Source organism: Anoplophora glabripennis, unplaced genomic scaffold (genome assembly GCF_000390285.2).
Source record: "Anoplophora glabripennis isolate ALB-LARVAE unplaced genomic scaffold, Agla_2.0 scaffold2, whole genome shotgun sequence".
NCBI lineage: Eukaryota > Metazoa > Arthropoda > Insecta > Coleoptera > Cerambycidae > Anoplophora > Anoplophora glabripennis.
Genome location: NW_019416325.1, coordinates 292,001 through 319,619, shown reverse-complemented (window position 1 = coordinate 319,619; position 27,619 = coordinate 292,001). Strand labels below are relative to the sequence as shown.

General features: G+C 32.1%; 5 protein-coding genes across 5 annotated transcripts; 2 read left to right on the top strand and 3 right to left on the bottom strand.

The window, feature by feature from the left end:
- Positions 1-864: 864 nt before the first annotated feature.
- LOC108916390 (transcription initiation factor IIA subunit 1) lies at positions 865-7,735 on the bottom strand. Its single transcript, XM_018722636.1, has 4 exons — positions 7,572-7,735; positions 3,311-3,479; positions 2,528-3,255; positions 865-1,607 (listed from the first exon to the last, which is right to left on the bottom strand). Exons 1-4 carry the CDS (start codon positions 7,599-7,601, stop codon positions 1,500-1,502), a joined length of 1,035 nt encoding a protein of 344 aa, XP_018578152.1. The 5' UTR covers positions 7,602-7,735; the 3' UTR covers positions 865-1,499.
- A 1,199-nt stretch (positions 7,736-8,934) lies between these two features.
- Positions 8,935-10,385, bottom strand: LOC108916852. Its single transcript, XM_018723164.1, has 2 exons — positions 10,276-10,385; positions 8,935-9,268 (listed from the first exon to the last, which is right to left on the bottom strand). Exons 1-2 carry the CDS (start codon positions 10,283-10,285, stop codon positions 9,018-9,020), a joined length of 261 nt encoding a protein of 86 aa, XP_018578680.1. The 5' UTR covers positions 10,286-10,385; the 3' UTR covers positions 8,935-9,017.
- Positions 10,386-11,136: 751 nt separating this feature from the next.
- On the bottom strand, positions 11,137-13,596 carry LOC108916975 (conserved oligomeric Golgi complex subunit 2). The gene is made up of 6 exons (XM_018723356.1): positions 13,498-13,596; positions 13,215-13,442; positions 12,117-13,148; positions 11,608-12,056; positions 11,371-11,551; positions 11,137-11,270 (listed from the first exon to the last, which is right to left on the bottom strand). The coding sequence occupies exons 1-6, from the start codon at positions 13,540-13,542 to the stop codon at positions 11,205-11,207; spliced, it is 2,001 nt and encodes a 666-aa protein (XP_018578872.1). The 5' UTR covers positions 13,543-13,596; the 3' UTR covers positions 11,137-11,204.
- Positions 13,597-13,680: 84 nt separating this feature from the next.
- On the top strand, positions 13,681-17,716 carry LOC108916974 (N-alpha-acetyltransferase 35, NatC auxiliary subunit). The gene is made up of 11 exons (XM_018723355.1): positions 13,681-13,846; positions 13,913-13,989; positions 14,044-14,416; positions 15,014-15,339; positions 15,395-15,573; positions 15,630-15,702; positions 15,765-15,865; positions 15,915-16,055; positions 16,174-16,352; positions 16,402-16,609; positions 16,671-17,716. Exons 1-11 carry the CDS (start codon positions 13,833-13,835, stop codon positions 17,073-17,075), a joined length of 2,076 nt encoding a protein of 691 aa, XP_018578871.1. The 5' UTR covers positions 13,681-13,832; the 3' UTR covers positions 17,076-17,716.
- A 643-nt stretch (positions 17,717-18,359) lies between these two features.
- LOC108916997 (contactin) lies at positions 18,360-26,457 on the top strand. Its single transcript, XM_018723402.1, has 16 exons — positions 18,360-18,443; positions 18,636-18,919; positions 19,052-19,527; positions 19,577-20,106; positions 20,162-20,264; positions 20,339-20,520; positions 20,579-20,707; positions 20,766-20,927; positions 20,980-21,258; positions 24,129-24,301; positions 24,355-24,829; positions 24,883-25,286; positions 25,337-25,505; positions 25,561-25,694; positions 25,747-25,930; positions 25,992-26,457. The coding sequence occupies exons 2-16, from the start codon at positions 18,638-18,640 to the stop codon at positions 26,093-26,095; spliced, it is 3,786 nt and encodes a 1,261-aa protein (XP_018578918.1). The 5' UTR covers positions 18,360-18,443; positions 18,636-18,637; the 3' UTR covers positions 26,096-26,457.
- Positions 26,458-27,619: the final 1,162 nt, after the last annotated feature.

Below are 27,619 nucleotides of genomic sequence, written 5' to 3'. Positions count from 1 at the left end.
TTAGAACATGCTCTATTCCGTGCAACAAAATTGTAGGGATCCTGTTACTTTTAAAGGCTGTATCAGACAATGTAATTTAGTTGCAGCTACAAAATTGCGAGGATTTTGTTGCGGGATAAAATTGCATGCTTATTATCACACAATGGGATAGAATTGCTATAATTTGTTTAGTTTGCAGTAGTGTTGCCAACTGTACATTGTTTAACATGTAAAATTTCTTGTATAAGATACATACATGTTAAACAGTTGCACAGTTGGTAACACTACTGCAAACTAAACAAATTGCAGCAATTTTATCCATTGTCTGATAAATAGACATGTAATTTTATCCCCATAATTTTGTCGCCGCAACTAAATTGCATCGTCTGATACAGGCTTTAGAACATGATTTATTTCGTGCAACAAAGTTGCTTACTTTTATGAAGATTTGTGTATTACCAACTTAGCTGTTGTTGGCTGCTGTTAGTAAAACTGTTGAAGCCACTATTAAAACTATACAGCAATACTTTTAAATTTTCATCCATTGCAATGTTTTGCTTGAATAAAAAAGAATTCTGTACAAGATACTCACAAAAAATTTTACATGTTAAAAAATGCAGTTGGTAATACCTACTACTGCAAACTAAACAAATATTGTGTGATAATAAGCATGCAATTTATCCCCGCAATTTTGTCGCGGAAACTAAATTGCATTGTCTGATACAGGCTTAACCTAAACTAAACTAAAATTTACTTTTCGGAAATTTTTGTATTTTCTGTATCAATTCAACCGCTTCAGAGAAATGAAACAACACGTTTTATTTAAAATAACATGTTCATTAATAAAAACAAAATATAAATGAAAAAGGAACATATAATGCCCAAAACAGTGTGTAGATATAAAATAAAAATAACACTTGACAGTAAAATTTTTATAATGCTTAACAAATTCGAGTACTAAAATCTATAACATAAAATAATAGATGAGAAAAATATATATTATTTATTAAATTACCAACTTGCACACACTACTTAAGGGGTTCTCTTTGTGAGAGGCAAGTTGCTTCACTGTTATTAAATATATTATATTCATAAGTATAATCTACATATTGTCTCCCCTGAATATCCATTTCTACAACTCATACTTGTGTGCATTACATTTGTTTCTAAAGACAAAGAGGATTATAATTTATAACACAGATGTACAATTTTGAAATATTCTGTAAAAAACTACATATTTAAAGTGGATTACTTTAATCAATGTTTCAAATAATAGTTATACATATTCCTTGTTTTCTTAACAGCAAAGTTCAGAAAATACCGATGTTTTAGAAGCACCTGCAAGATTAATACTGATAAACTTGTCGAATTTAAGTTGAACTTGATTTTCTCTTATACCTACACTACGCTAATTAGCGAAATATGTAAAGTAATCTGCCGCTCTGTCTCTAACAAAAATTTTAGGTAACATGAAAATATAAAACTTAAAACATATTTAATGTCTAATAAGCGCCAAAAATTCACCATTCAGCGTCTCCATTTGCTTTCTGGAACACAAAGTCCTCTCCGTTTAGGTTCATTATACCATCTTTCAAATGGAATTTCCACCTGTTTCGACTCCTTGTTATCTGACAACAAAATTTATTCTTACTTAAAACAATCCACAATGCAAAAAACATAATTAATTGCGAAATATACGTAAGCGTTAAAATGTTGTATTTTGTTATAATACAACCAAATATTGTAGCCACTTCCATTTATTAAATACAGTTACAGCATCGACGTGACATACCGTTTCAATGTTGCGTCGATGTTGTATAATTGCAAAGTCAGGGGTACGACATGTTTCAGTTAATTTAAAAAAATGAATATGGCAATGTTGTAATACCGAAATTTCATTTATTACATATTTTTAAGAAGTACTTAGTTGTAGCATCAATTTCAGAACGGAGCAACCACCGGTCACGATACAAAATTATCGATGTTACATTTACGAGACCCGGTTCTATAAAAACTAATGAGGCATGAAGCAGGCCTCATTCGCTTTCTTATACTTGCATTGAAACTCCTATCGACCGATAAATAAATCAGAAATAAGATCCGTGTTATACCGATACCATTTAATAAAATAGACGATGAAAAATATTCTGAAACGAAGAACGTTTATTCAAATTAACAACGAATAATTCTTTCACGTGAACGTTCTCTTCTGTTCGAGACGGTGGGATTCGGACCAATGAAAATTCGACCTTGTGAGCATGATGGGAATATATGTATAGGAACTACATCGCAATACATCCGTTATGTTATCAATGCTAAACCGCTCATTCAGTAATGTTATGCAACTTATTTTATTACAACAACGTTCACTCGTCAGTCTATAGCTGCACAAAAAATTATACATCAGTATCAATGCCGTTGAAAACGTACATTTTTCCTTATTTTTACTCCCTAACTATTTTATCGACTACTAAATTAACGATTTTTAATATAAATTAAGTGTTTACGACAAAAAAAAATGCATTTTTTCTGGCCGTGCATTTCTCACCTTGTCATATTGGCACACTATCACATTTTCAGTCTCAAAAGATTCTTCCGTTCCGTCGGCATCCGAAACGTCGTCCCCGGAGTTTAGAGGTTCTTCTTCCGCGCCCGCTGCTCCGTCTTCCTCTATTTCATCGTTATCCTTCTCATCGTCCCCGTCCTCGGATATATCGTCGCTTTTGTCATCGTCTTCATCCGAGGAATCAGCCGGGCCGTCCCTTTGCGGGATCTCATGCAATCTTTGGACTTTATCGTCAGACGCGAGTTCGGTCTGCAGTATTTGGTGATTGTTCATTTCGAAAAATGACTGTTGGTGGTTTAGGAACGCGGCATTTACGTGGTCTTGCAGGAAGGAGCAAGCTGCCATCACGGGAAGACCCATGGTGGTACTGATCACTTGCCCCGTTAGAATCGACTTCAGGTGGTGGCCTTGGAGGAAAACTTCCGGGACGTCTATGGAAAGAATCCTATTACCGTCGCCCGTTCCAGGGGCTGCAGGTATAGTTAGTTGTATTGGGACCCTCCTCCACTCAGGGAAAGCTTGCCCTAATTGCCCTTGGGGCATGTGATTGTTCGGAGCGACCTGACCAACAACTTGCTTGTTATTCAGCAGCTGTTGCTGTTGGAAGTTCTGTTGCTGCTGCTGGTGTATCTGTTGCACCACTTGCTGTTGGGTTTTATTGTAAGTAGTACCATTACTATAGTCATGTTTTACAATTTTGTTATTCGTACCTGTAGGAAACAATTGTTAACTGTTTCAGGATAAAATATATTTGGGCGCACTTACCTATAGCCTTTTCCGGTTCTTTGTGTTCTTCTACAGCTTTCGTTGCCGACAGTTTCGTCTGCCAGGTTTGTTTCAATTCTTGCAGTACTGCTTCATCTACCCCATCCTCAATAAAGTATTCCCTTGCGTTCGATATCACATCGTTTATGACGTCTTGGTAAGCTTTGAACTTCAAAAGAAATTATTGCTTAGTATTTTAGTATAAATTTTTATATTCAGTCTGATAGAGAATTTTTCCCGACATTTACAGTGGGTTTTTAAACAATAAATGTAAATGTACGCATGCGGCGTTTTTTACAAGACAGCCGGTATATGTCGCATACCACCACAATAAATGTTGCCTACGTGCAAATATCATAGTTTAATGGGGTACCTTTTTTGAACAAATTATAAACATTTTCTAAATCACGATCCAAGATTGGTATTAAGAAAGGTAGTGTTTATCATCACACATAAAACATATTAGTAGCAGTTTGCAACATACATTTTAAAAAAAGTGCAGTATTTATAGAAAAAACAGCGTTGCGGTTCGTATTACTCAATCTCCTTCCAAACAATAAACATAAATTTTAATGAATCCTTATCGCAACAGCAATATGCTAATTACTAAATTAATTGTTGAGTACGTTCTATTAACTATGTTAATTGTAGCACGATAATATTCACCGTTAATATTTTTGTTTATCTAAACATTAAAATTCAAACAGATAATTGTACACGTTTTTCTTGTCAACTGAATGCTTTGATTAAAATGCTTTAATACTAGGTGATAATACTTTGTTCTAAAATAAAAAAAAACTGCAACAATGAGCGTTATTTCTCAGAGGCTTAATGAGTGGGAGACGAAATTCGCCGGTTTTAGCTAATCGCATCTAGAAAAGTCAGATCATTCTGGTCTTGGAATATTTTTTAAAAAGCTGCACTAAACAATAAATTAAGGGACAATCAGTCGATAACATTAACTACTGGGCATATCCACGGCTATTAAAATGCACTTATAAGGCAGTTACACATAGTTTACTGGTGCTTAAGTACATTTTAATTTTCTAAAGAGTGATATGTATTAATAAGGTACAAATAAAGCAATTTGTGTTCTATAAATGTGTACATACTAACATTTATATATCCGATTTTTTATTTCTAGCAATAGGAATCAAAGGATCCAGTTTTATATTGCAAAGATAAAATATTCATAAATATACACACCTACCTCATGAATTTTAAATTGTAAGGTGTACATTCACAAAATTAAAACAATTGTCGTTTACGAAACAATTTAGTCACCGTATGTATTATACTGTTGCTAATGTTATTTGTATTTGAATAAGTTCTGTTCATTTTTTTTCAGTCATTCCTCTGCTATCACATATTTTCATTAAATGAAAACATTACGAAAAGTTAACAATATAAATATGTGATGTTAATCATTGTAATTTGTCTATTATAGACAGAAATTATGGCTTATATCAAATAATGAATTTCTGCAGCAAATGTGGATTTTAAACAATTTTCGAACAATTGGAAGAATTTTTATTACAACTACATATCATATAAATACAACGAAAAACTTTTAATTACTTTTGTGACAGTTTTAAATTGTAATGTGTGTGTGATATAGTAATACACGCTAATAATCAAAGTTACTTGATCAAGCCTTTGAGGTTTCGTAATAATAAATAATGTAGGTGTAGGTGACAGGGATGTTAAATACACACAATATCTAATTTTAGTTAGCCGTAACATAAATTATGAAATGTGATCAAAAAGCTTTTTATATTTTCGCTTTTAAACACACAGTAAACGCGACAAAACCAGTTAGTTCATATAAAAAGTTCTCTTTAATCAAAACTATGAAAACAGGTGCTTCAGATATGACATATTATTTTTCAAATGTATTTGAACATTGATCTTTTTAAAATAGTAATATAACCATTGATCATTTTTTTTGTTGAGATGAAATTTGGCGCATTCTTCACAGAACATCGGGTAGTCGTGTGACAGCTTCCAAAAGATAACTAACGTTAAACAATGTAATAAATAACAACAATCTATTTACATGTTAAAATTGTCTTATCTGTTAGGATCAATATATTCCGAAATGCCGTCAACACCGATAATTTCTGATCACAGATAAAAATTTTACGTCTATTTAAATATATTAAATACATGTGTATATTCACTACTAATGGATGGACTACATCACTACACCTAATATAAGAATAGGTCCACAACGAAAATAAAATGTTCGCTGTTTCTTCAAAATATAAATAAATAAATATAAAGCCATAGCAAAAAAACAGTTCATCATAATTTATAAATCTAGTATTAGCAGCTACTCAGCTTAGTTCTTCATTTAAATTAAATCGGCATTGTAACTGATAAATATGCAATATACACCTAAGTAGATATTGCCAACTAAATAATATAATAATAATATACTTATTTATTTATTTACATATTTGCTACAAATATTATACTAGAAGTGACAAAAATGTAATAAAATTGATATATATATAGGTATTGGTTTTCTCTAAAATTATTTCTATACTAATTTCAGTTTTATTCATCGCACAAACAAGAAAATTACTTAAGTGTACTGTTGCATTATCTATTAAAATAACCATTCAACTAGAAATTTTGTAATGATCTTCAATATTACTACACTTTTAAATCAAGTAGGTACACAATTTTTGCCTGCAAAAAACGTAATATATTTCAAATTTAGCTCGGCACCCAACAAAATGTAACTAGAGCTAACTTTGTATCAATTGTTTAATACCTCTAGAACTACCTAGGATATTAAGAATTGTTACCGTATACAAATTTTGTTTTAAAATTCCTCTTGTCGTAGTTGACGTCGATTTCACATTAAAGTCGTTCTCGTGAACTTTTGAGTACACTGTTAACTGGGTCGTATCTATCTATTCATATTCCGTCCTTCATACCAACACATCCATGAAAGGTCATGAAGAAGGTACATAATATAAAGAAAAAAAAGAAGGAAAATAAAAAGATAACGCGCAAAATATTCGATATATATTCGATAAATATTTAAAAAATTTATTATTTTTTAAATTCTGCAGAGTATTCTGCAGATTATATGTATGTCAATGTCAGTACAATTATATCAATATAAACGGACTTATAAAACAGAATAAGAGAATTGAAAAAAGGCAACATAAAAAAGAAGAATAATTTTTAAAAAGCAGTTTTAATCAGTGATTAATCTGGTTCATTCCTGAATAAAAAAAGTTTAAAAGTGAATGGTCAATAATTGTTTAAATAAATGTATTTAATCGTTTATTATAATAAGAAAAATGTTTATCAAATGCTTAATACCTGGTGCCTGTCTTATTATTATTTATTAAATCTATATCTCGTTTATCTCTTTAATTCACAAATTTTCTTACAGATTACCAATTAAATTATTCCTCAAACTAAGTTGCTGCTTAATTTAAGTATGTCAAATTGTAGTCTTAATACTGTTATTAACTTTAAAAATATTCTTCTAATCTTAAGAGTAAATATCAACAACAATTAAATTAATAATTACTCGAGTCAAATAAAAATTGACGGTTTTAAAAGTTAAATTTGTTTTTCTATAATATACTGCAATTTTTTCACGCATGTCGTGTCATCGTTAATTGGTGTGTATATTGCAATTATGTTTTTCTAATCTTCAAGCCGCAGATAATATCTACTTATAATTATTAGAGTTACTATAATAAATAACAGCGAAGTACAGTTACATGTAGTGGCGTACAGCACTGTACAACTATAAGATCGTATTTATTTTCAAAACCTTTAGCCAAGGATTAAGCTATCTAACAATAATTATCTAATCGGCTTGAAATTTGAATCTACAAGAAACAATAGTGATGAATAATGCCAGAAACGCAGGCGTAAGAGATAATTATCAACTGTGGATAAAACTCCGTCGAGCATTGGTAAATAACTTGTATGTCACCGTCGTTCATTTTAGTCGTTTACATCTCTTTAGAAATTCATAGACATGAAATCCATTGAAAGCTACTTATTTTAGAGAAAACAGCATTTGTCGAAGGTCATTTTTAAACAAGCAACACGATTTGAAAAATAAATACATACCTTCCGTACGTGTGCACAGCATTTAACGAAATTAATTGGTAATACCAGGAAAAATGACTTTGTTTCTATATCTTAGACTTTAATGTATTAAATAATTAGGGTATTATGTACACATTACGTCTATCAAGTGTTGTTTTACGTCTGTTCTACTTACCACAGAAGTTTTGCAGAGGGAACTGGACATCCTCAAAAGTTTTTGAATAAACTAATAGTTGTTTGCGAAAAATTTGTTGAGTTTTAAACCAACTAAGGTTTTTTTTTACTTTCTCCACTTAGCTTTCCATTCTGGTGCCGCTTACCACACGCGACCGCTTTAAGCAACTTGCTCAACTATACTGAACTGCGCGAAATATACGACTTGTATATTGTGACGTTTTACAGGTAGGATAACTATACTCATTTAGGTACGCTTAATTAAATAATCAACAATCCGAAATTCGAAGATACGCGTTGACCGAGAGCTCGTTTTTACCTGAGATGCAGATCTCATCATCACCAAAATGTGTCCAAAAATTATGTGCGTTCCAAATCACAAGAAATTCAAATAAAAAAAAATTATCAACCCTTTCCCATGTATATAACTTATTCAATTCATATTTGGCAAACAAATGGTTTTCGGGTATTTCGATTCTCTACAGACATTTTTGATAAAATTAACTACAGAATTATATTTTTTGTTGCTTCAGTTAAACGACCGTTTCGAAATTTCAGGGCATGTGTGACTTAATCCGAGATTTCTGTTATGAAAGACCAAAGGATGATGTGTTTGCGAATGCATTATTGCATTGCACTATAAAATAAATAAGTCAAAAAGTTATATGCGCCGACTAATTGGCATGTACAGCTAGAAAAATTAATAGTAAGTGAGAACATACTAAAAATAAATTACTTTTAAAAATGATAAACTGTTAGAAATACTCGTAAATCGATGATGCCCGATGTTGAAAATAAAATTACTTCGTTACATCCATCTCTCTTACTTTTGCATTTAAAGGTACTTGAATATTTTAAAAAAAGTTAGTTAACGAGAAAAATTTACAAAATTCTGCAAAAATATAATGTCCTCATTTTTTCTAGAAACTGTAGCTTCGCGTAGCCATCAGTTGGTTAGAGAATTATATGAATTAAACATCGATTTTATGAAATACAGAAGATATTTATTCATATTGTATATAAGTATACTGTTTAGCGGACACGTAAATTTTTGTCCTTGCTGTGGCAAAATGTTTTAATAAGTAACACTTTTTTTATTATTTGGAGGGTTATAACGAACATATCGTTGACAATTATTACGTGCTACCTACGGTAATTTTTTTTCTAGGTCACCGCAATTGAAAAAATTGTGGTTCTAGTTATGTGAAATATTAGACCAATTGCGTAGTTCTAGGTGTAGAAAATAATAAACAAAGAAATGCATATATTTAAATTAACACGAGTCGCAAAGGGAATCATACATAAATTATTAAATTACAAAAAATGCTGAATTGTTCATTAGGTTTTTATTAAATATTATTGCATTATAAAAACTATCTATAAACAGTGTATAGAAACGCCGCTACGGAAAAGTACTCAGTTCAATAACAAAATTATTAAAACTCATTCACAGTTCGTCGTGAGGATGAGGAAATTTTTTAAGTATAGCAGTGTAGAGATTGTAAAAGGCGTATATGCTGACTGTCAAAATGACAACTAAGGCTATCCCAAAAACGACGCTTAGAAAACCCCCGTCGATGACTCCGATATTCGTGGACCTTCTGCCTTCGTTTAAGCTGTCCATTCCCCTTCTTTCTGCCATAATTTTCTTCATGTTGTGGAGACGATGACGCAATTCGTCGACAGAATCGGTAGGAGCTATATAACGAAGTATTAAGAAGAAGAAGAGGAATTGTAATAATATGCCGCCCCCGTCCTACTCCAATTATTTCCGATTTTCAGAGGGAGTAGGTACTCATTCTCATTAGCTGTTAGCTGTTAAAGTTGGCATATTATTACAATACTATTATTATATATCTGATTATTGATGAACAAAATAAATTACCTACGCAAAAATAGAGGATTTAAAGTAGCAAAAAAATTATAGGAAATTTTGTTTCTCTTCATGTGTTGTAGTAAAGTGCTATGAAATTTAGCAGTTAAAGCTATTATATGTTGTAAAAAATATGAAAATCAACAAAAAATCATTGAGGATTAGAATAGCAAAGACTGTATAAAAACGTAAACAATTAATTTTTTAACAAATCACTAATTTAAAATATTTCCATGTGTATTTTGAATAATAAAAAGCAATTCATATTTTGAATATGAAATACAATTATGTGCCTAACGGACAAATAAAAACAAAATATTGGAATTAGACCTTTTCATGAACTAAAATTTTAAAAATATAACAATACATTTAAACGCTAATTTTGTCGCATTAAAACATAAACAGTATAATAAGAATAGTATTACTATAATACAAAATATAAAAATTTATTTTTGGTGCGAACAAATAAATACCTACACGAAAACTGATAAATGCAACATGCAATGCATTTGGGTTTACTTTTTACTAAAAAACTCGCTAATATATTTTATCCTAATTGTGTACTTATACTTATTATATCTAAATGCAACACAAATGATTTTACACTTACACCATCTCCGTTTATAACAGTGAAATTATTAATAACTCAAAAATATTGAAAATTGCAAGGTGTATGTATCAACTTTGTATAAATGCATTAACAATTGAAAAACTATTCGACGGGTAACCTCACTTTTTATAAAAATATTGTAAAATAAATTAGCATCCATTAAAGTTTGATTGATTTACTTTTTATTATTCATAATATCAGGGTATCATCCAATTGTCTTACGATTTTCCATGATATTCGAAAGATTAGTAAGTCGCTGTGCACACTAGCATCTATCGATTTCAGGGACCAAAGATGAATGAGAACTGGACCAGCAAATGCAAATAAGGGAAACTGGGAATGCTGGGATCAGAGAGATCGAAACGAGGACGCACCCTTTCTAAATAGAAATCATGCGCATATCGCTGTACAACTATAATAAAAATTTGCTAACGCAACTGTTTCAATGGTAAAGCTAAAGCATATTTTTCAAGTCTGCAGAATAATAAATAGGTGCCTAAGATAATTTCCAAATTTTAGTACAATTATGTTGTAATTAAATTGTAAAGAAAAAAATATATATGAAAAAATCTGAAATTGCGGAAATCGAAATTTGACCAGCAAATTGTCCTCATAGTGATATATCTCTCATCAAAAAAAAATATTTTAAATTTACTGTTGAGTATCCATATTTAACTTTATGTTCAAATTTGTGAATATATAGAGGGAAAAGTTCATATATTTGTCATTTTATGCTTTGACCTTGAATTGGTGTCTGCTATAACCCTTATGTGCATTAATGTGGCATGTCAAAATACATATAATTATGTAAAAAAATATGTACATACGTAAACTGTGCCTAATAATATAATTACCTACAAGGGCAGAACAGAAGTTTTAGAAAATTCTAATACATAAAATATATTTAATTTATAATAAAATATTTTATGTGTTATAGGAAGAACTGAGTAACGAAAGGGGTATGACCTATTTCAAACTAATCAGTATGGAAAAGTAAAATTTCTTATGTTTGAATTAAATAAATGACAATTTATTTATAATAATTTATTTTAATATTTTTATAACAATAATTCGAAACAAATATTTTATACACACTACAATAAATTAGGTGAAAATTTACAAACAATTTAATACTTTTTAACATGTTCACATCAACTAGTTTCCTTTCTCAAGGTATCCATTGTTGCTCTGGATGTTGGTGATCCCAAGTTGTATAACTGAAAAATACAAAGTGTAACATATAAACTTTCAAAATGAACTTCACTTGCTTAGAACTGAATGAATAGTACAACTACATTGAAGAATTAAACAGTCTACCTTTTCCAGAAAGTATGCAACATCATATTTTATTTGTTCCCTTATTTTCATCTCATCGGACATAGTATCAGTTTGTGGAGACGCTTCTTCACTAGAATTTACATTTCTACTTTTTAATCTCCTCAAAGATTCTTCTGTTTTGCAAACAGACATTAATACTTCTTGAACCAAAGTTAAGTATCTAAAAAATAAGAAAATGTCTTAGAAACCTGTTAATTCTGTTTAACTTTGACTTACTGCTGAGTGACTCTAGTGATAACATTATCCATTATTTCATTCAAATCACTTTGTACTACTGTTTTGAATTTATTGTGGAAATTTATTATAGGCTTCACGGCCTCAATCATGTATGTACTTGCACTTTTAGGTGCACTTCTATTTGTTCTACGGTAGAGTCTTGGGATTGCACCAACATTTTGTAAATGCATGGAACTTTCTTGAAATTTGATGTTTGTCAAGTGATTCTTAAGGTTTGATTGCACTTCTTCTACTGAGTTTCTGTTACATTTGTAAACTCTTAGTACAATAAACTTCATGTTTGGATGTATTATTTTGAAAATTGTTTTTTCTACATCGTCAATTTTCTCAGTGTTTAAAGCAACTAAATTCTTTAGAATATTTAAATCTATTAGAGAATTCATGATGAATGTTTCCCATTTCTCATCATCAGGAAATGAAGATTTTTCCTAAAAAAAGTGTAAAATAAATATATAAGTAAAACGAAAATTTCACTTTCAGAATTTTACCTGTAGGACTGTCTTAAACCACCTTAAATATCTCGATAACAACATCATCGATAATTTTAAAAACTGATCAGCAAGTTGATCCAGATACACATCTTTATCGTAGCATTTCTTCAGGCCTTTCCACAATGCAAGTGTATTCTTCAATTTACAAGATATTTCATTATTTGAAGCATAAAAGTCAGTGTTGGTCAAAATGTCATTTTCAAAACCACCTGCAATTTGTTGATAACGAATTTCAAAGTAAACAGGTAAGTTAAATCTTTTCAAATGCTCCTGGAATGTATCATCCTCCTGTAGCAATTCATCATCTCCACATTTGTTTGCAATTTTTAGCAATGTAGCCCAAGTACTTTTATATCTTTTTTGAAATAATTCAGGATTTCCAGGTGCAGTTATATAAGGAAGCCCTTCCCTTAACTGTTTATCAAATTCCTTCCAAAAGCTATTCAAAGTAAAGTTAAAGCATTTCAGTTCAGGATTCTGTGCAAGTATTTCAAACAAAACATTCATTTTAGTATTCATAAAAATCAGAACTTCTTCATAAATTTGGTTAATATCCTGTTGAGATTTCTCTAAGTTACGTTCATTAAACAAGGGTAAAAGTGCTGGTCTAACTACATTAACTTGGAATGTTTTCTGAACTTCATCCTGCTTCTTCAAATTATCATACATTCTTAAACATCTCGTTAAGATCTCACTATTAGAACTACTAAAGGCATCAAGAAACTTCTTGTTGACCATTTCAATTAGTTTATTTTCTACATCTTTCACAATGCCTTCAGTATCAGTAGACATTATACCTAGTTCATCCATGTAATTTCTTTGAAAAGAATATTTATTAACGACTCTTTCCAAAATTATCACATTATCAAATGAGTTACTTTCTGACGTTATAAGTTTATCAATGTAGAGGGAAGTAGTAGTGATACCAAGCTTTAAATGTATATTATTCTTCTTTGTGTTATTTGCCTTCAAGTCTTCCAACATCTTCTTGTAACTATTTTCAGCAGATTGAATCAAATCATGTAACGTCTAAAAAAATAAGTCATTTAGGACAAACACGCCAAAAAAAAAAATTAAAATTAAAATAAAACCTACCCTGATTTCTTCACGTAACTGACAAATTGGCACAGAAAGATTTTCAATTTTAGAATTTAAATTTGTTAAATATTCCGCTAAATTGACTATAGCTTCTGTTTCAGTCTTAAGGATTTCGGACATCTGCTGCTGCAGCTCAGTCCCATAATTTTTTAGTTCTTTTCGCAGAGCCTCCAAGTCAGATTTTTGTGTATATTTTGACAAACACTGATCGACACTAAAATTATCCTAAAAGAATATTTCATTTAAAATTGAAGAGCAAGTAGATATTATTAATTATCACCTTGAAAAAGGAATCTTTTAGTATCAAATCTTCTTTTAAATCCATTGGAAAACTCTATTTGACTGGTTTCAACAAATTAATTTTTGTTGGTTATGTTGCTTTTTACGTGTCACTGACAGCTAGCTAAAGATGTTGAAACGTTGAAACCTAACCTGAAAATTTAATGGTTGGTCGATGGGATGGAATGTGGCACATGAATGAATACTGAATTCTACATTTTCGTGTTTCTTTGGTCAACTAATAATAGATAGGTTAAGAATATTATTAATAGTTCATAAGATACACTTATTAATATAAATATTAATTATTCAGTTTTAAATTAACAGTAATTTTAAATGGAATCTGAAGTGTAAGTATGTCCTGGATATACATCATCCATTATTTTTCATAACACAGAATCTTTATACATTTTTAGGCCTAATTCCACTGTATCTTGGAGAATACCTAATAACTGGGCTGATATCACAGATACTTTTCATGAAGCAGTTACAGGTAAGAATTAAGTTAACGTGATGTATTATTTCTAACGAAAGACCCATTTTTCAGACTTAAAACTAGGAGAACTACTACACGATGACTTATTTGGACTATTCGAAGCGATGTCTGCGATTGAAATGATGGATCCGAAAATGGATGCTGGAATGTTGTGCAACAGAGGAGTTAGAAAAATGGTGTCTTTTGATCAAGCTATTCAAGACAAAATTCTAAAATTGGATGGGTTTAGTGAACAAGAAATTATTGGTATTACAGACAGCACACTCGCTTGTTTAGTATCCTGGTTAGAAGGACATTCGCTAGCTCAAACAGTTTTTATAAATTTATATCTTCACAAGCCATATATGATAGAAGACAGAGTGTTAAAAGCATTTTGCCTTGCAGTGTATAAACTATTAGAAATTATAAAAGACCTTGTACATAAGTAAGTATAAATTTAAAATGATAAAAATAATGTTTTATTACTTATGAGAGATGCACGGTACGATTCGATTTTTGTGGATACCAGTTTTTTTCATTCCGATACTCCATATCTTGTACCGGTATTACAGCTTATCATACAATATGATTCGGTACATTTTCTGGGAATATCTACGGCAGGGAAGTGAATATTAAAGCTTGTGTAAGAATTCATTTATTACTGGCAACTTTCCAAAATAGTGACATGCAATCTAGGTGGCAAATAGCTAAAATATATGATTTTTTGAGTGTTTGTGGTGTATTTTTTTACCGTATAAAAACTAAAACGCAGTATATCCGAAACTGCAGGCAGGTCAGAAATCTGTTGCGATTTAATTTAAATTTAAATTTTTATTTTGTGTTGTATTTAAAATTAAAAAAAAATTGCATAGATAAATGTGTTATATAAAAATTCTTTGTATAAATGCATTATCGTGAATATACCGGCTTTTCGTGTATCAGTACTTTTTCATCCTGTATTGCATAGAACCGGTACTTTTTAAACAATACAATCGTCAGTATCGGTACTTTTTGAAGTATCGTGCGTATCTATTACTTTTAGAGCTATGGTTTATGAAGAGGAAGATTTTCAACCGATGCAATATGGTTATCACTTAAATCCGGATATATCAGAGCAACGTATGATTGGAATGTTGCGGGAAGTTGAGGAAGACCTGCATAGAAAACTTAGATCTAAACACACTGATCAAACACAGGCTGTGTTTGCGAGAATAAAGTTCATAAGAGTTTTTCTCCAGGTGTTAATCTCCTTCCGAAAGGAAGACCAACTACCTTGTATCCCAGAGTGTCAACGACTATTAACTACTTCTAACGACATGTTGTATATCGTACAGGACACCGTTTACTTGGGGATAAAAAACAATGACGGTAATATTTCTTGCAATTATTGGAACACTATAATAAACTAAATATTTTTTGGTAGACAATGAACATATTGTGGGATTTGAACCTTCTATTAATCAACGTTTATTGCCCCCTACTTTTCCAAGATACACAAAAATAAAATCAAGATCAGAAGCCGTGATTTATTTCATAGAGATGGTCGAACGATTTAAAATAGTTTGCAAGATTCAGTCAATCATTTCGCTACACCATGCACTGGTATTTATATAATTTTAATTACTCTGTTATATATGCACAATCAGAATGTGTTTTAGGACTTCTTCATTGAATTTAGCAAATCGAGCCCTTGCATACTGTCTAGATCTGCTTTGCAGTTGCTTTATACGGGTAAACAGTAAAATTGAAAAACTATATTCATAATAAATAAGTTAATATTTAATTAATTTTAGGAACGAGTCCAAATAATCTGAAAGACATTTTGAGGGAAGCTGTGAAGTCATTCATTTGTCCGCCAGCCTTGCTGTCGAAAACCCTTTTAGGAAATCCACAGGTACAGTTTAAAAGCGAAAGAAGCATTTGTTAAATGTTCAGAATTTCAGGCAAAACATTATGTAGATACGTTTTTGTCTCATTGCTCAAGACCTTTCACAAATTTTTTACAACTATGTGGTCACAATAGGGCAAGGCAAAGGGACAAATTGGCACATCTGTTGGAAGAATTTACAACCCTTCAAGATGAGGTAATAATTCCATCCAAATATTAGACATAAGCAGCCAGTATTTATTTATAAATAAAAGTCATCGTTACACCTGAATATATTTTTGTGTTGTCAAAAGTGAAGTAAATTTGTTTGTCAGGCAGAAAGGGTAGATGCATACCTACACAATCTTTCTGTGAGTTCTCCACTATCGAGGCCCCACATAGCTTGTTTTGGAACGTGGGTTTTATATCACACTTTACGAATAATGATAATGTACCTCTTGGCTGGATTCGAACTGGAATTATACAGCGTACACGAGTTCTATTATATTTACTGGTGAGATTTAAAAAAAAAATTAAGTTATCATTTTTATATAAATTTGTAGGTATCTGTATGAATTTCTCTATGGGTGGCTTATATCAGCATTATCTCGAGCCGACAGCTTTTTGGTGGAAAACGAAATACTGAATGAACTACAGAAAAACAAAGGCGCTTCAAAAAAAAAACCGAAGTATAAAAAAAAGCCTAGACCTTACAATAGAGACATTATCTATTTACAAGCACTTCAAAATATGTGTGGAGGATACTACAAGGTAAATAGATAATTTAGAAAACAGCACAAACTTAAATTTAAACGTCTAAAATATTTTTCAGGCTTTGATGGGTTTCCGTTTAGAAGGCAAATTAAGTGTGCCACATCCGCGTTTTGACAGTGAGCAAGTCCGATACGAACACAGATTCGCTCCGTTTCAAAATTTGCTTACTCCGCCACCAGTAGTTTATTCAGAATTCAGAGATATGACTTCGTTTCAGAGGTTTCCACAGCAACCTGTCGACAGTGTATTTCTTTATATCGCCGGTTGTAAACATTTTCATCAAGCTAGGCAGTTATTAGAAAGTGTACCCTTGGACCATGAAATTTCGGAACTTTTAAAGATTTGCAAAACTAATTTTATCGTTCTGAAGTTACTGGCTGGCGGTCATAAGAAAGATTCAGTGAAGCCGCCCGAATTCGACTTCTCTAGTAATAAATATTTTTCAATAATTAAATTAAATTAGAGGTCTATACACTCGATTTATTTTACGGCAATTGCCTCACTTCTATTACAAAAAAATGTGGCTGAATCTTTTGGGTTACATACCAACTTTATAATTTTATTATGTATGACTAAAAAAATTAAAAACTGTACGCGATGGAATAGGAAAAGTGGATGTAGCATGTGATTTTTTCAGTACTGTAGATCACTATGTTTTTCAAGAACGAAACGAAAACTAATGTATAAGACTAAATATTGTCTAATACTTTTCTAAACTACTTCATCACCTCATGAAAAATGGATCTTTTGCGAAACAAACTAAATATAAAGTCCAATAATTTTTTCTTTTTATTATACCTTTTTAAATTTTTTCATGTAATAGGTAACCGTAAACTCTAGTCAGACAATTTTTGTTTAAAATTATTTTCAAAAATAAAAAATGTATTTTTATTTTTAATTATTTAAAATTAATTTTATTGATTGAAATTTAAAAAATATCCTTAGTTGTTGACTATACTTAGACAATGTTTATTTAAGTTTTTAGAATTTTACAAAGCATCTTTATTTAGTTCTCCAAGGTGAAAAAATGATCTCTGTGATTTTTTGCTTACCTATATTGTGGAATAAATTTTTATATAGCTACGACCTGTAGTAATTATGTTGAATATACTTATCAGTTCATAAAATATTGTTTTATTTACCTATAAATTTGGTTTTGTTCACATAAATTTCATTAGAATTATGATTTCAGATCGGAAACAAAGGAATATATGAAATAATAAAATTTTTAGAAAATGTATTTAAAAAGCAGAAAATTTAAATAATTCTACACAAAACTTTATATACTAAACAATTAAATATACCCCCGCTCCAACCAAATATTCGATTCTTAAAAATATTCAAATATTCTGCGTGACTGCCCATCACTAGCCACATCCTTAGTACCCACCAATTAATTGCGGTTGTGGATATGAATAGTTGTCTGATTCACTCAAAGAAAAGAATAAAACGGTTTGCTCCTGTGAAGTTTGCTACGACATAGTAAAAGAATGAAGCCCAATTTACAGTATAAACTGAATAAAAACTGGTTTATTAATTTCGATTGAAGCACATACAAGTTAAAAAATTGTTGATTAAAATTTATTTATAGGGGAATTTCAATCAAGTACCTTTCTTATTTTAAAAATACCTACCTTCTTTTTAAAGAAATAAATAATTAAAATATATTATACCTTGTGAAGTGGTCCTTAGGCTCAAGCAATTTGTAGCTAATTTCCATAAAGTTATTAGTGTCATCTCTTTCTATTTATGTTTTATTCTTGTTCAGTATGAGTATTGGATGACGCTTATGTACATAAATTTTATATTTTTCATTTAATATATGTTTGAGGTAAGTGATAAGATAAGACAAATTTATTAATTTACTACCTGTTTACCTATATCTTTAAAAATACGATTTAAAAATTAGCGCGAAGCTTTTTTTTGCAAGGAACGTGTGCCACTCCCATTAATTTGTTTATGTTCCTCACCCTAGCACTTTAATTATGGAACTTATTTTTGGAATATTTTTATTGAATTGTAGATATGTGGCTGCTAGGAACACTGCAGCTAAGCTGCGTGGTAGGGATTACGCTAGCCCAAGTAGAGCCTTACAATGTGAATAACTTCAACACCAATAATAATCCGAACTACAATGTTAATAATCAACTGTACAACTATAATCAGAATCAGTATCAGGGATACCAAGGAGGCCTAAATGTAGAAGAACTGAAGTGTCCCGAACATTGGTTACAATTTCAATACTCTTGTTACCGATTTATAAAGTCGCCCTTAAAAGATTACAATGGTGCTAGAAAAATATGTCAGGTAAGCTGCTATTGCTAAAATGCATATAGTATGTTCATATTTTTTGTCCTGTAGTTGTCAGTACTGCTTTTTAAAAAGTATAGTACAGAGACCTAAAAAATAAAACTAATAATTATGTATGTTGTATTTTAGACATACTCTCCAGACCAAGATGGTTCAGATTTAGTGTCCATCACCACTCCTGAAGAACATGGGTTCTTAATTCACCAGCTAAACCAGTTTGACCGCCAACACTACAGATTTTACATCGGTACTCACCAACAGTCGGCCAATTACTACACAAATCTAGATGGCTCGCAGCTGAACGCTGAAAACGCAATTTTAGAGGTAGATTCGCTTTACGGAAAAGATTACCTAGCTTACAATTTTTCCAAATCTCTAATGCATTGGAGTTTTGAACCGGTCAGAGGTGATGAACTCCTTCTGTTTATATGCGAAGCTAAAATAATGGCCGTACAGAGATTAGTGACTGAAAATCGAACAAACACATATGGAATTGACGTTAACGATCCTGAGAGAATACCCAAAGGACCTTATTTTATCAAACAACCCACCGATGCCACTTTCGACACTTCCAAAAGGAAGTTGTACAACGATATCAGTCTTAGGTAAGGAAGAAAAATTAATAAGTGAAAATTATATAGAACATTTTTTCAGTTGTTTAGCTGGTGGATACCCCACACCGACCTACAAGTGGTTCAGAGAAGATTACGAAAATGACAGATTGGTCGCAAGGGAAATCGACCCGTTACTAGACGGTCGATATACAGTCAGTGGAGGGATGTTAATAATCCACAACCCACAACAAAAACTTGACTACGCCACGTACCACTGCAAGGCCACGAATAAATTTGGGACAATAATATCCGAAACTGTGCAGTTGAACTTTGGATTTATCTTAGAATTCGTATTGAAACGTTCGCCTGAAAACGGCGACCAGAACTGGGGGAAATCAATCTTCTGTGATCCCCCACATCATTTCCCTTCAGTGAAATATTCTTGGTCTCGCGACTATTTCCCCAACTTCGTAGAAGAGGATAAGCGTGTTTTTGTCTCAAACGACGGTGCCCTCTACTTCTCTGCGTTGGAGAGGATCGATAGAGCCAACTACAGTTGTAGTGTCAGTTCAGAGTTTTCCGACTCTGGAAGAAATGGACCGTTTTTCCCGCTACGAGTTAACCCTCACTGTATGTAACGTAATTTTTTTAAAATGTCAAGATATTAATTTCGACTTATTTACAGCTAACTATCAACAGTTAAAGTTCCCAAATAATTTCCCTAAAGCTTTCCCGGAAGCGCCCATAGCTGGGAAAGACGTCAGATTAGAATGTGTTGCATTTGGATAGTGAGTAATATTTTTTTAAAACATGCCAATATAATTGATTTTGACTATTTTAAATTAAATTCATGTAATTTTAGCCCCGTTCCCAGCTACAATTGGACGAGAAGAGGCGGTAACCTACCAAGAAGTCACTATCTTACTAGTAACAATAGAGTTTTAAACATTCCAAGGGTCCAAGTAGAAGATGAAGGAGAGTACGTCTGTCGAGCTTACAACGACAGAGCGAGCATCGAAAATAGTGTCATTTTAAATATACAAGGTATAGTATCGATGTCCTGAAAGTTTAAAAATTACAAGTCTCGTTTTTCGATTTTTAGCCGAACCCAATTTCACGATACCACTGACAGATAAACATCTCGACAGTAAAGGAGAACTGGTCTGGACCTGCGAAGCTTTTGGTATACCCGATGTTAATTATACTTGGTGGAAGAACGGCAGACAGCTAGGTAGGTTAAATGCTCCCCGAGGATTCTGTAATACGCTTAGTCATTAATTACACTTTAGTTATGGGGTATATGGAGCCAGAAGATCAAGGACGAATCAAGATACAGGACAACGTTCTCACAATCAGTCGTTTGAACGACGAACGAGATCAAGGGATGTACCAATGCCGTGCCGAGAACAGTTTGAAAATACGATACTCCTCGGCGCAATTAAGAGTTCTCGGTAAGAGGTAATCGGTAAAATCGTATAAATTATACTGAATGATCCGTTGCAGCTTTCAAACCGTCTTTTAAGAAACACCCGTTAGAGTCGGAAACGTACGCAGCTGAGGGCGGTAACGTGACAATAAAATGTAACCCCGAGGCAGCCCCGAGGCCTAAATTCGTTTGGAAAAAGGATGGGAATGTAATCGGAGCCGGCGGACATCGGAGGATTTATGACAACGGAAATCTTTTCATCAGTCCCGTGTCTAGAGACGATGAGGGAATATACACGTGCACGGCAACTAACGAGTTGGGCTTGGACGAATCTAAAGGACGTCTTTTAGTATTAAGTAAGTAATTTTTAGTTGACATATGAAAATATAGAGAATACAGAAACAAATTTTTTTTTTACACATTTTTAAGGTAAGTTTTGTGATGTCATAATTATTAATTTATGAAACGCTAATGTCACATTATTTCAATGATCGATTTTACCAGAAATAAGCGTTGTCATTTATAAATTGTTTAATGGTTGTGGGCATTTCATTATTTTTTAAGCAAAAACATTGTTTTTGTTCGTTTATATTTTGCCTTTGTTTTTAGTCTCCGGTACCAGTAAATAACCATAACCTTTAAAATTTAAAATTTACAGATTCCTGTAAGCACCGAATTGTAAATACTAGAATGACTATGTTCTTTCATTCACCAATTGGATGTGGTGAATTCTCTAGAGCCAATCAGAGATTATAATTTCTTAAACAGACCAATAATAATACATTTATAGACCAGGGCAGATCTGTCGAAATGTCCCACTTGGATGTAACAGGGGGAAAGCTAATTTTTGCTGGATTACCTTCAGTCCCATAATAGAGTGCTTCAGTACAATTCACATAATAAAAGTGTAGATCCCTAGATCTGGGCGAGGTCCGGAACATTTTCAAAATTGCAAAAAGTAAAACATTTTAAAAAATGCCTATTTTATCTGAGTTTTTTACTTATATCTTGGAACCTATGCATTTTGGAAGAATATTGAAGAGGACGAAATGTTTTAGAATTGAATTTTGTACAATTTACTGTAAGTTAAAAATGTTTAAATTTATTACCGATGTTGTAAAATAGCAATAATTTATGAAAAAAAGGCAAAATAATCAAGTTTTTCTGATAATTTTTTAAAAATATTTCAGTTGCTCCTAGTGTATTCTAATTTTGGTAGAAAAAACTATAGAGTATAATAAAACAACACACCAAATTTCATTAAAATCGGTTCGATAGTTTTCGCAAAATAATTTTTTAAAAAAAATTTTTCGAATTTTCAAAATGTTGCACAGCCTCAAATAAAGCATCTAGATACTTGAAATATTTTCACATAGAAAAGACCGCTCAACATTTCAAATGGTTTTCGAAAAATTGAAATCGGTTGATTAGGACAGCCACAGTAAATTTTTAAGATTTAATACTCTTTTTTTTATTTTTAAACAATTAGTTTACATTTATCAATTTGCAATTTAGTTTTTTTCAAAAATTATAATTTTAAAGGAAAGGTGCTTTTAAAAAAAAAAGTTAAATTTGCACATATGTATTTTGTTATAAACAAAGTTTATATTTGTGCATTAAACATAATGTATATTTTACCCTATGCTATTGCATTTTTTCAATGAAAAAATTTGTTTACGTATATATTTCAACACTGAATATGAATGTATTTAGTTACAATTATTTAAATAATTTTTGTTTAAACAAATTAATAAATTAATTTTTCTTTTAAATACAGATAAAATTAAGAAAAAATTGTACTTGTAAATTATAATCTTTGAAAAAAAGTGAATTGCAAATTGATAAATGTAATCTAATTGTTTAAAATTAAAAAAAGAGTGTTAACTTTAAAACGAGTGTCCGCAAAAATCGCCCGTTTCTTCACAATTCGCAGAGAACTAAAGAAAATAGATGAAAATATGTTTTTGGTATGAAATTACTTGTCTTAAAAAATTAAGATGAGATTAGTTTTTTGAAAATTTTCAAAAATCACCCCTATTTAGGGGTTGAAAATGCCCAAAATGAGGAATTGAATATTACCAATAAATATAAAAACTATTCCCCAAAAATAGAGAATATCAGAAATAATTGTAAAAATTCCAAAAAAATTTATTAAGATAATTCACATGGTAATAGTTTTTATATCAATTAGTAATATGTATTAAATTTCTTCATTTTTGGCATTTTTTCAACCCCTAACCCCTTAAAATTTTGAAAATACTAAAAGCTATGCTCATTTCAGTTTTTTACGACAAGTAATTTGCACAAAAAACATATTTTTATGTATTTTTTTAATTCTCTGCGAATTGTGAAAAAACGGGCGAAAATCACAGGTTATTTGCGGTCAGTCTTTACTGTGGCCGTCCTAATCAACCGATTTCAATTTTTCAAAAACCATTTGATAGGTTGAGCGGTCTTTTTGAATATTCGAAAAAAATTGATTTCAAAAAATTATTTTGCGAAAACTATCAAACTGATTTTAATGTAATTTGGTGTGTTGTTTTATTATACTCTAAAAATTTTTTTACTAAATTTAGAATGTCCTCGGAGTAATTAAAATATTCCAAAATTATCCAAAAAACTTGATTATTTTGCCATGTTTTCATCAATTATTGCTATTTTACAACATCGGTAATAAATTTAAACATTTTTAACTTACAGTAAATTGTACAAAATTCAATTCTAAAACTTTTTTCCTCTTCAATATTCTTCCAAAATGCTTAGGTTCCAAGATATAATTAAAAAACTCGGACAAAATAGGTATTTTTTAAAAATTTTTAAACTTGTTTGCAATTTTGAAAATATTCCGGACCTTGCCCAGATCTAGGGATCTACACTTTTATTATGTGAGTTGTACTGAAGGTAAATCAGAAAAAATTTGCTTGCTCTCTCATATCCACCTCAAAACAGATCCGCCTGGGTCTATTATGGGATTTCATCACATTAAAAGGGCAAATGAGTTCTACGAATGTTGGAACATATTAATTTTTATTATTTATAAAAAGTATTTTATGTCTAAATATCTTCTTAAAACAAATAAGTTTCGCTTATAACACTATCGGGTTTCATTGGCTGAAATTAATGACATAGACATTTTATCAATCTTAAAATATCTTATAGCGATGTCCGAAAACTCAAGCCACTAAAAAATTAATGCAGTTTCTATTTTTAATATTTCTTATTTTAGGGGGACCCCGACTAGTAGAACCATTACGACAGAATATCTTTACGACAGTTGGTACAGACATAAACATGCATTGTCACGCCGAAGCAGACGAAATGCTGGATATAGCGTACATCTGGAAGCATAACGGACTGATGATAAGAGATATCGATGTCAAAAATTCAAACAATCGCTTGGTGAGTTTACGAAAGTGCTCGTCTACGATCGTTATAAACTTTATCGTTTACAGAAAACTGACGGCGGTTACTTGAAAATAATAAACTCCACTTTCTACGACTCAGGGGAATATGCCTGTGTCGTAAAGTCGGCAGTAGGTAGGATAGTATCAACGTCGAGCGTTGTTATTCAAGGACCCCCAGGCCCTCCGGGCGGTCTCCAGGTAGTTACCATCCATAGGAAAGCTGTTACACTGCAATGGACCGACGGAGCCCATCACGGTTCTCCCATACACAGTTACATAGTTAGCGGGCGGACCAATTGGAACAACACTTGGGTTAACATCAGCGGTAACTTCCGAGTAACCGAAATCGATCGCTACACGGGAAGGAAAGAAGCCGTCATCGAAAATACACTTATACCGTGGTCCATATACGAATTCAGAGTAGCGGCTTGGAACGATTTGGGAATGGGACCGCCTTCGGCGCCAAGTCCTAGACAAGCAACTCCACCGGACAGACCTTTTACCCCACCGCGGAATATCGGAGGTACGTAGAATGGAAATGGAGTTATTTAAAATCGGTAACATGTCTGATTTTAGGTGGCGGAGGAAAAATTGGGGACCTTACTATAACGTGGAAACCCCTGAGGCCGGAAGAACAACACGCCCCTGGTATTCACTACAAAATCTTCTGGAAAAGGAAGGAAGGTGAAACGGAATTCCAAAGCCAAGATTTGAAGGATTTCGGAAATACTGGAATGGCAGTCGTGCATATACCGTTGGAATTTTACTACAGGGAATACGTTGTGAAGGTGCAGGCTATCAACGACGCAGGACCGGGCCCCATCAGCCACGAAGTGGTTATATTTTCGGCCGAAGACAAACCGCGAGTCGCGCCGCAGTTGGTCGTCGCGAAGTCCTACAATTCCACTTCCTTGAACGTCAGCTGGACTCCAGTCGAAGAAACGAGAGAAATAATCAGAGGCAAACTTATAGGACACAGAGTAAGAGCTGAATTTTTTTTATTATTTTTATGTAATATTTTTGTTTCAAGATCAAATACTGGAAGAAAGATGCGGACGAACAGGACGCGGTTTACTACCTGTCGAGGAGCACCAAACCATGGGCCCTCATCGTGGGTCTTCAGCCGGACACTTACTATGTCGTCAAGGCTTTGGTCTATAACGGAGCAGGAGAGGGGCCTGAAAGCCAGTTCTTCATTGGTAAGTGCTCGGTTTCTCTTTCAACAGTGTTTTCGACGGAATTAATGTGTTTCAGAGCGTACTTACAAAAAGGCGCCTCAAAAACCGCCTTCGTCTGTGAAACTGTACGGCATCGACCCGTCGACCGTCAAAGTTACTTGGCGTTACGTACAACCGTCGCAGGAGGAAGAACCTCTGCAAGGTTTCAAGGTACGTTTACTTCGCCTCGATTTTTTTTTTTTTTTAATTATTAATTATTTAGATTCGCGTCTGGGAAATTGACCAAGACATGAGCACAGCTAACGACACCATTATACCCTATGGGGATAAGCTAGAAACTTACATATCAAATCTCTCGCCGGGAATGACGTACAATATGCGAGTTCTGGCCTACTCGAAGGGGGGAGACGGGCGTATGAGCTCGCCAACGAAGATGTTCAGAATGGGTGTGTTGACAATCTAACGTTTGATGGAGTTATGTCTCATTCACATTTTTTTTTTATCTAGGTGACCCCGAATATTACCGAAGTGCATCTAAAAACGTACAAACCAGCATCGCTGTGATTGGTGCAGCCTTAGCTATTAATTTATTTTTGAGGAATTTTTCATAGATCTACGTTTTTATTAAATGAAGTCACTAGATTTTATATTATTTTTTTATATATTTTTTTTTATTAACTACGTACCCAGGGGAGGGTATTATTTTCACGAAATGAAAATTTCGTGACTGTGTTTCCGTTCTAGAGGTATAACGACTCCGTCCATATTTAGATATTTAATTGTTTTTTATTTTCCAAAGCACTCTGAAGCAAAATTAACTCTAACTATGTACCTGGGATGATATTCTAATCGCGGATAGCCTTACGAACACTACTTGTTACAGTTTATTAAAATTCTCATTTTCTTTAAATTTTGCTTCATTGTTTAAATGTTATAATATATTTTTACATTTACAATAAAGGTTTACAATATTTTTAAATCTGATCTTTTATTCTGTGCCCAAGTGAGTTGAAGGACACGACCAAGGTTGTATCAATAATTATTATCTTTTAAAAAAGGAAATTAAGTTATAAAAATAATTAAGGGTACTGGAATCTCGGACCATTATATAACAATTGTTTAAATATGTTGTTCATTTTAATCCTAATTTGTTTCAAAATAAAAATAATTCGTAATAAAAATTTTTTCTACCTCAAAAATTTCTGTTAAACAAGATTAATGCACATTGTTTTGAGTAACAGTTCTACAGTATTCAGCAAATTCTATTTTTGGTAGGTGCGTAGCTAAGGGTGGGCACGCCCCCCCCTAGAGAGTCCACCCCAGAGAATTGTGATCCAATATCATTTTTTGGTTGGACTAACCAGCTGGCCCTTCTAGACCAACCCCAAGCAAAAATCCTAACTATGCCCAAGATTTTTGGTCTGCCTGGAGATAATTTTGGAATACTTACAGTCCCATTTTCCCTTTTACTTAAAATAGTATAAATAGTTGACTTATCTATTTATTTTTGGCCGTTTTTATAATTTCGGTAATTTTTCCTAGGAAAACATAAACTATAATATAGTTCAAGAAAATTAGGACAAATTTTTTTTTTTAGGTAGAGTAAATCTATAAAACCAGTTTTCAGCTAGTCCGAAAACGTATTTTTGGCCGTTTTTATAAAGGTTTCGGGCATTTTAATATTTCGGTAATTTTTCCTAGGAATAAATAAACTATAATATAGTTCAAGAAAATCAGGACAAAAATTTTTTTAAGTTAGAGTAAATCTAATAAAACCAGCGTTTTCAGCGAGTCCAAAAACGTATATTTGGCCGTTTTTATAAAGGTTTTGGGCATTTTAATATTTCGGTAATTTTTCCTAGGAATACATAAACTATAATATAGTTCAAGAAAATTAGGAGAAATTGTTTTTTTAGTTAGAGTCAATCTGATAAAACCAGCGTTTTCAGCGAGTCCGAAAACATATTTTTGGCCGTTTTTGTAAAGGTTTTGGGCATTTTAATATTTCGGTAATTTTTCCTAGGAATAAATAAACTATAATATAGTTCAAGAAAATTAGGACAACAATTTTTTTTAGTTAGAGTAAATCTAATAAAACCAGCGTTTTCAGCGAGTCCAAAAACGTATTTTTGGCC

Coding starts and splice junctions, on each gene's coding strand:
- LOC108916390 (XM_018722636.1), bottom strand. CDS start 7,601: ATGTCCAGTTCCCTCTGCAAAACTTCTGTG. Junction 3,256..3,310: donor AGAACCGGAAAAGGCTATAG/GTAAGTGCGCCC, acceptor TGTTTCCTACAG/GTACGAATAACAAAATTGTA. Junction 1,608..2,527: donor TAGTGTGCCAATATGACAAG/GTGAGAAATGCA, acceptor TTTTGTTGTCAG/ATAACAAGGAGTCGAAACAG.
- LOC108916975 (XM_018723356.1), bottom strand. CDS start 13,542: ATGGATTTAAAAGAAGATTTGATACTAAAAGATTCCTTTTTCAAG. Junction 13,149..13,214: donor AGTTACGTGAAGAAATCAGG/GTAGGTTTTATT, acceptor TTATTTTTTTAG/ACGTTACATGATTTGATTCA. Junction 12,057..12,116: donor GGTTTAAGACAGTCCTACAG/GTAAAATTCTGA, acceptor CACTTTTTTTAG/GAAAAATCTTCATTTCCTGA.
- LOC108916974 (XM_018723355.1), top strand. Junction 14,417..15,013: donor ATAAAAGACCTTGTACATAA/GTAAGTATAAAT, acceptor TATTACTTTTAG/AGCTATGGTTTATGAAGAGG. Junction 15,574..15,629: donor TTTCGCTACACCATGCACTG/GTATTTATATAA, acceptor AATGTGTTTTAG/GACTTCTTCATTGAATTTAG.
- LOC108916997 (XM_018723402.1), top strand. CDS start 18,638: ATGTGGCTGCTAGGAACACTGCAGCTAAGCTGCGTGGTAGGGATTACG. Junction 20,107..20,161: donor GCTACGAGTTAACCCTCACT/GTATGTAACGTA, acceptor ACTTATTTACAG/CTAACTATCAACAGTTAAAG. Junction 25,287..25,336: donor GCAAACTTATAGGACACAGA/GTAAGAGCTGAA, acceptor TTTTGTTTCAAG/ATCAAATACTGGAAGAAAGA.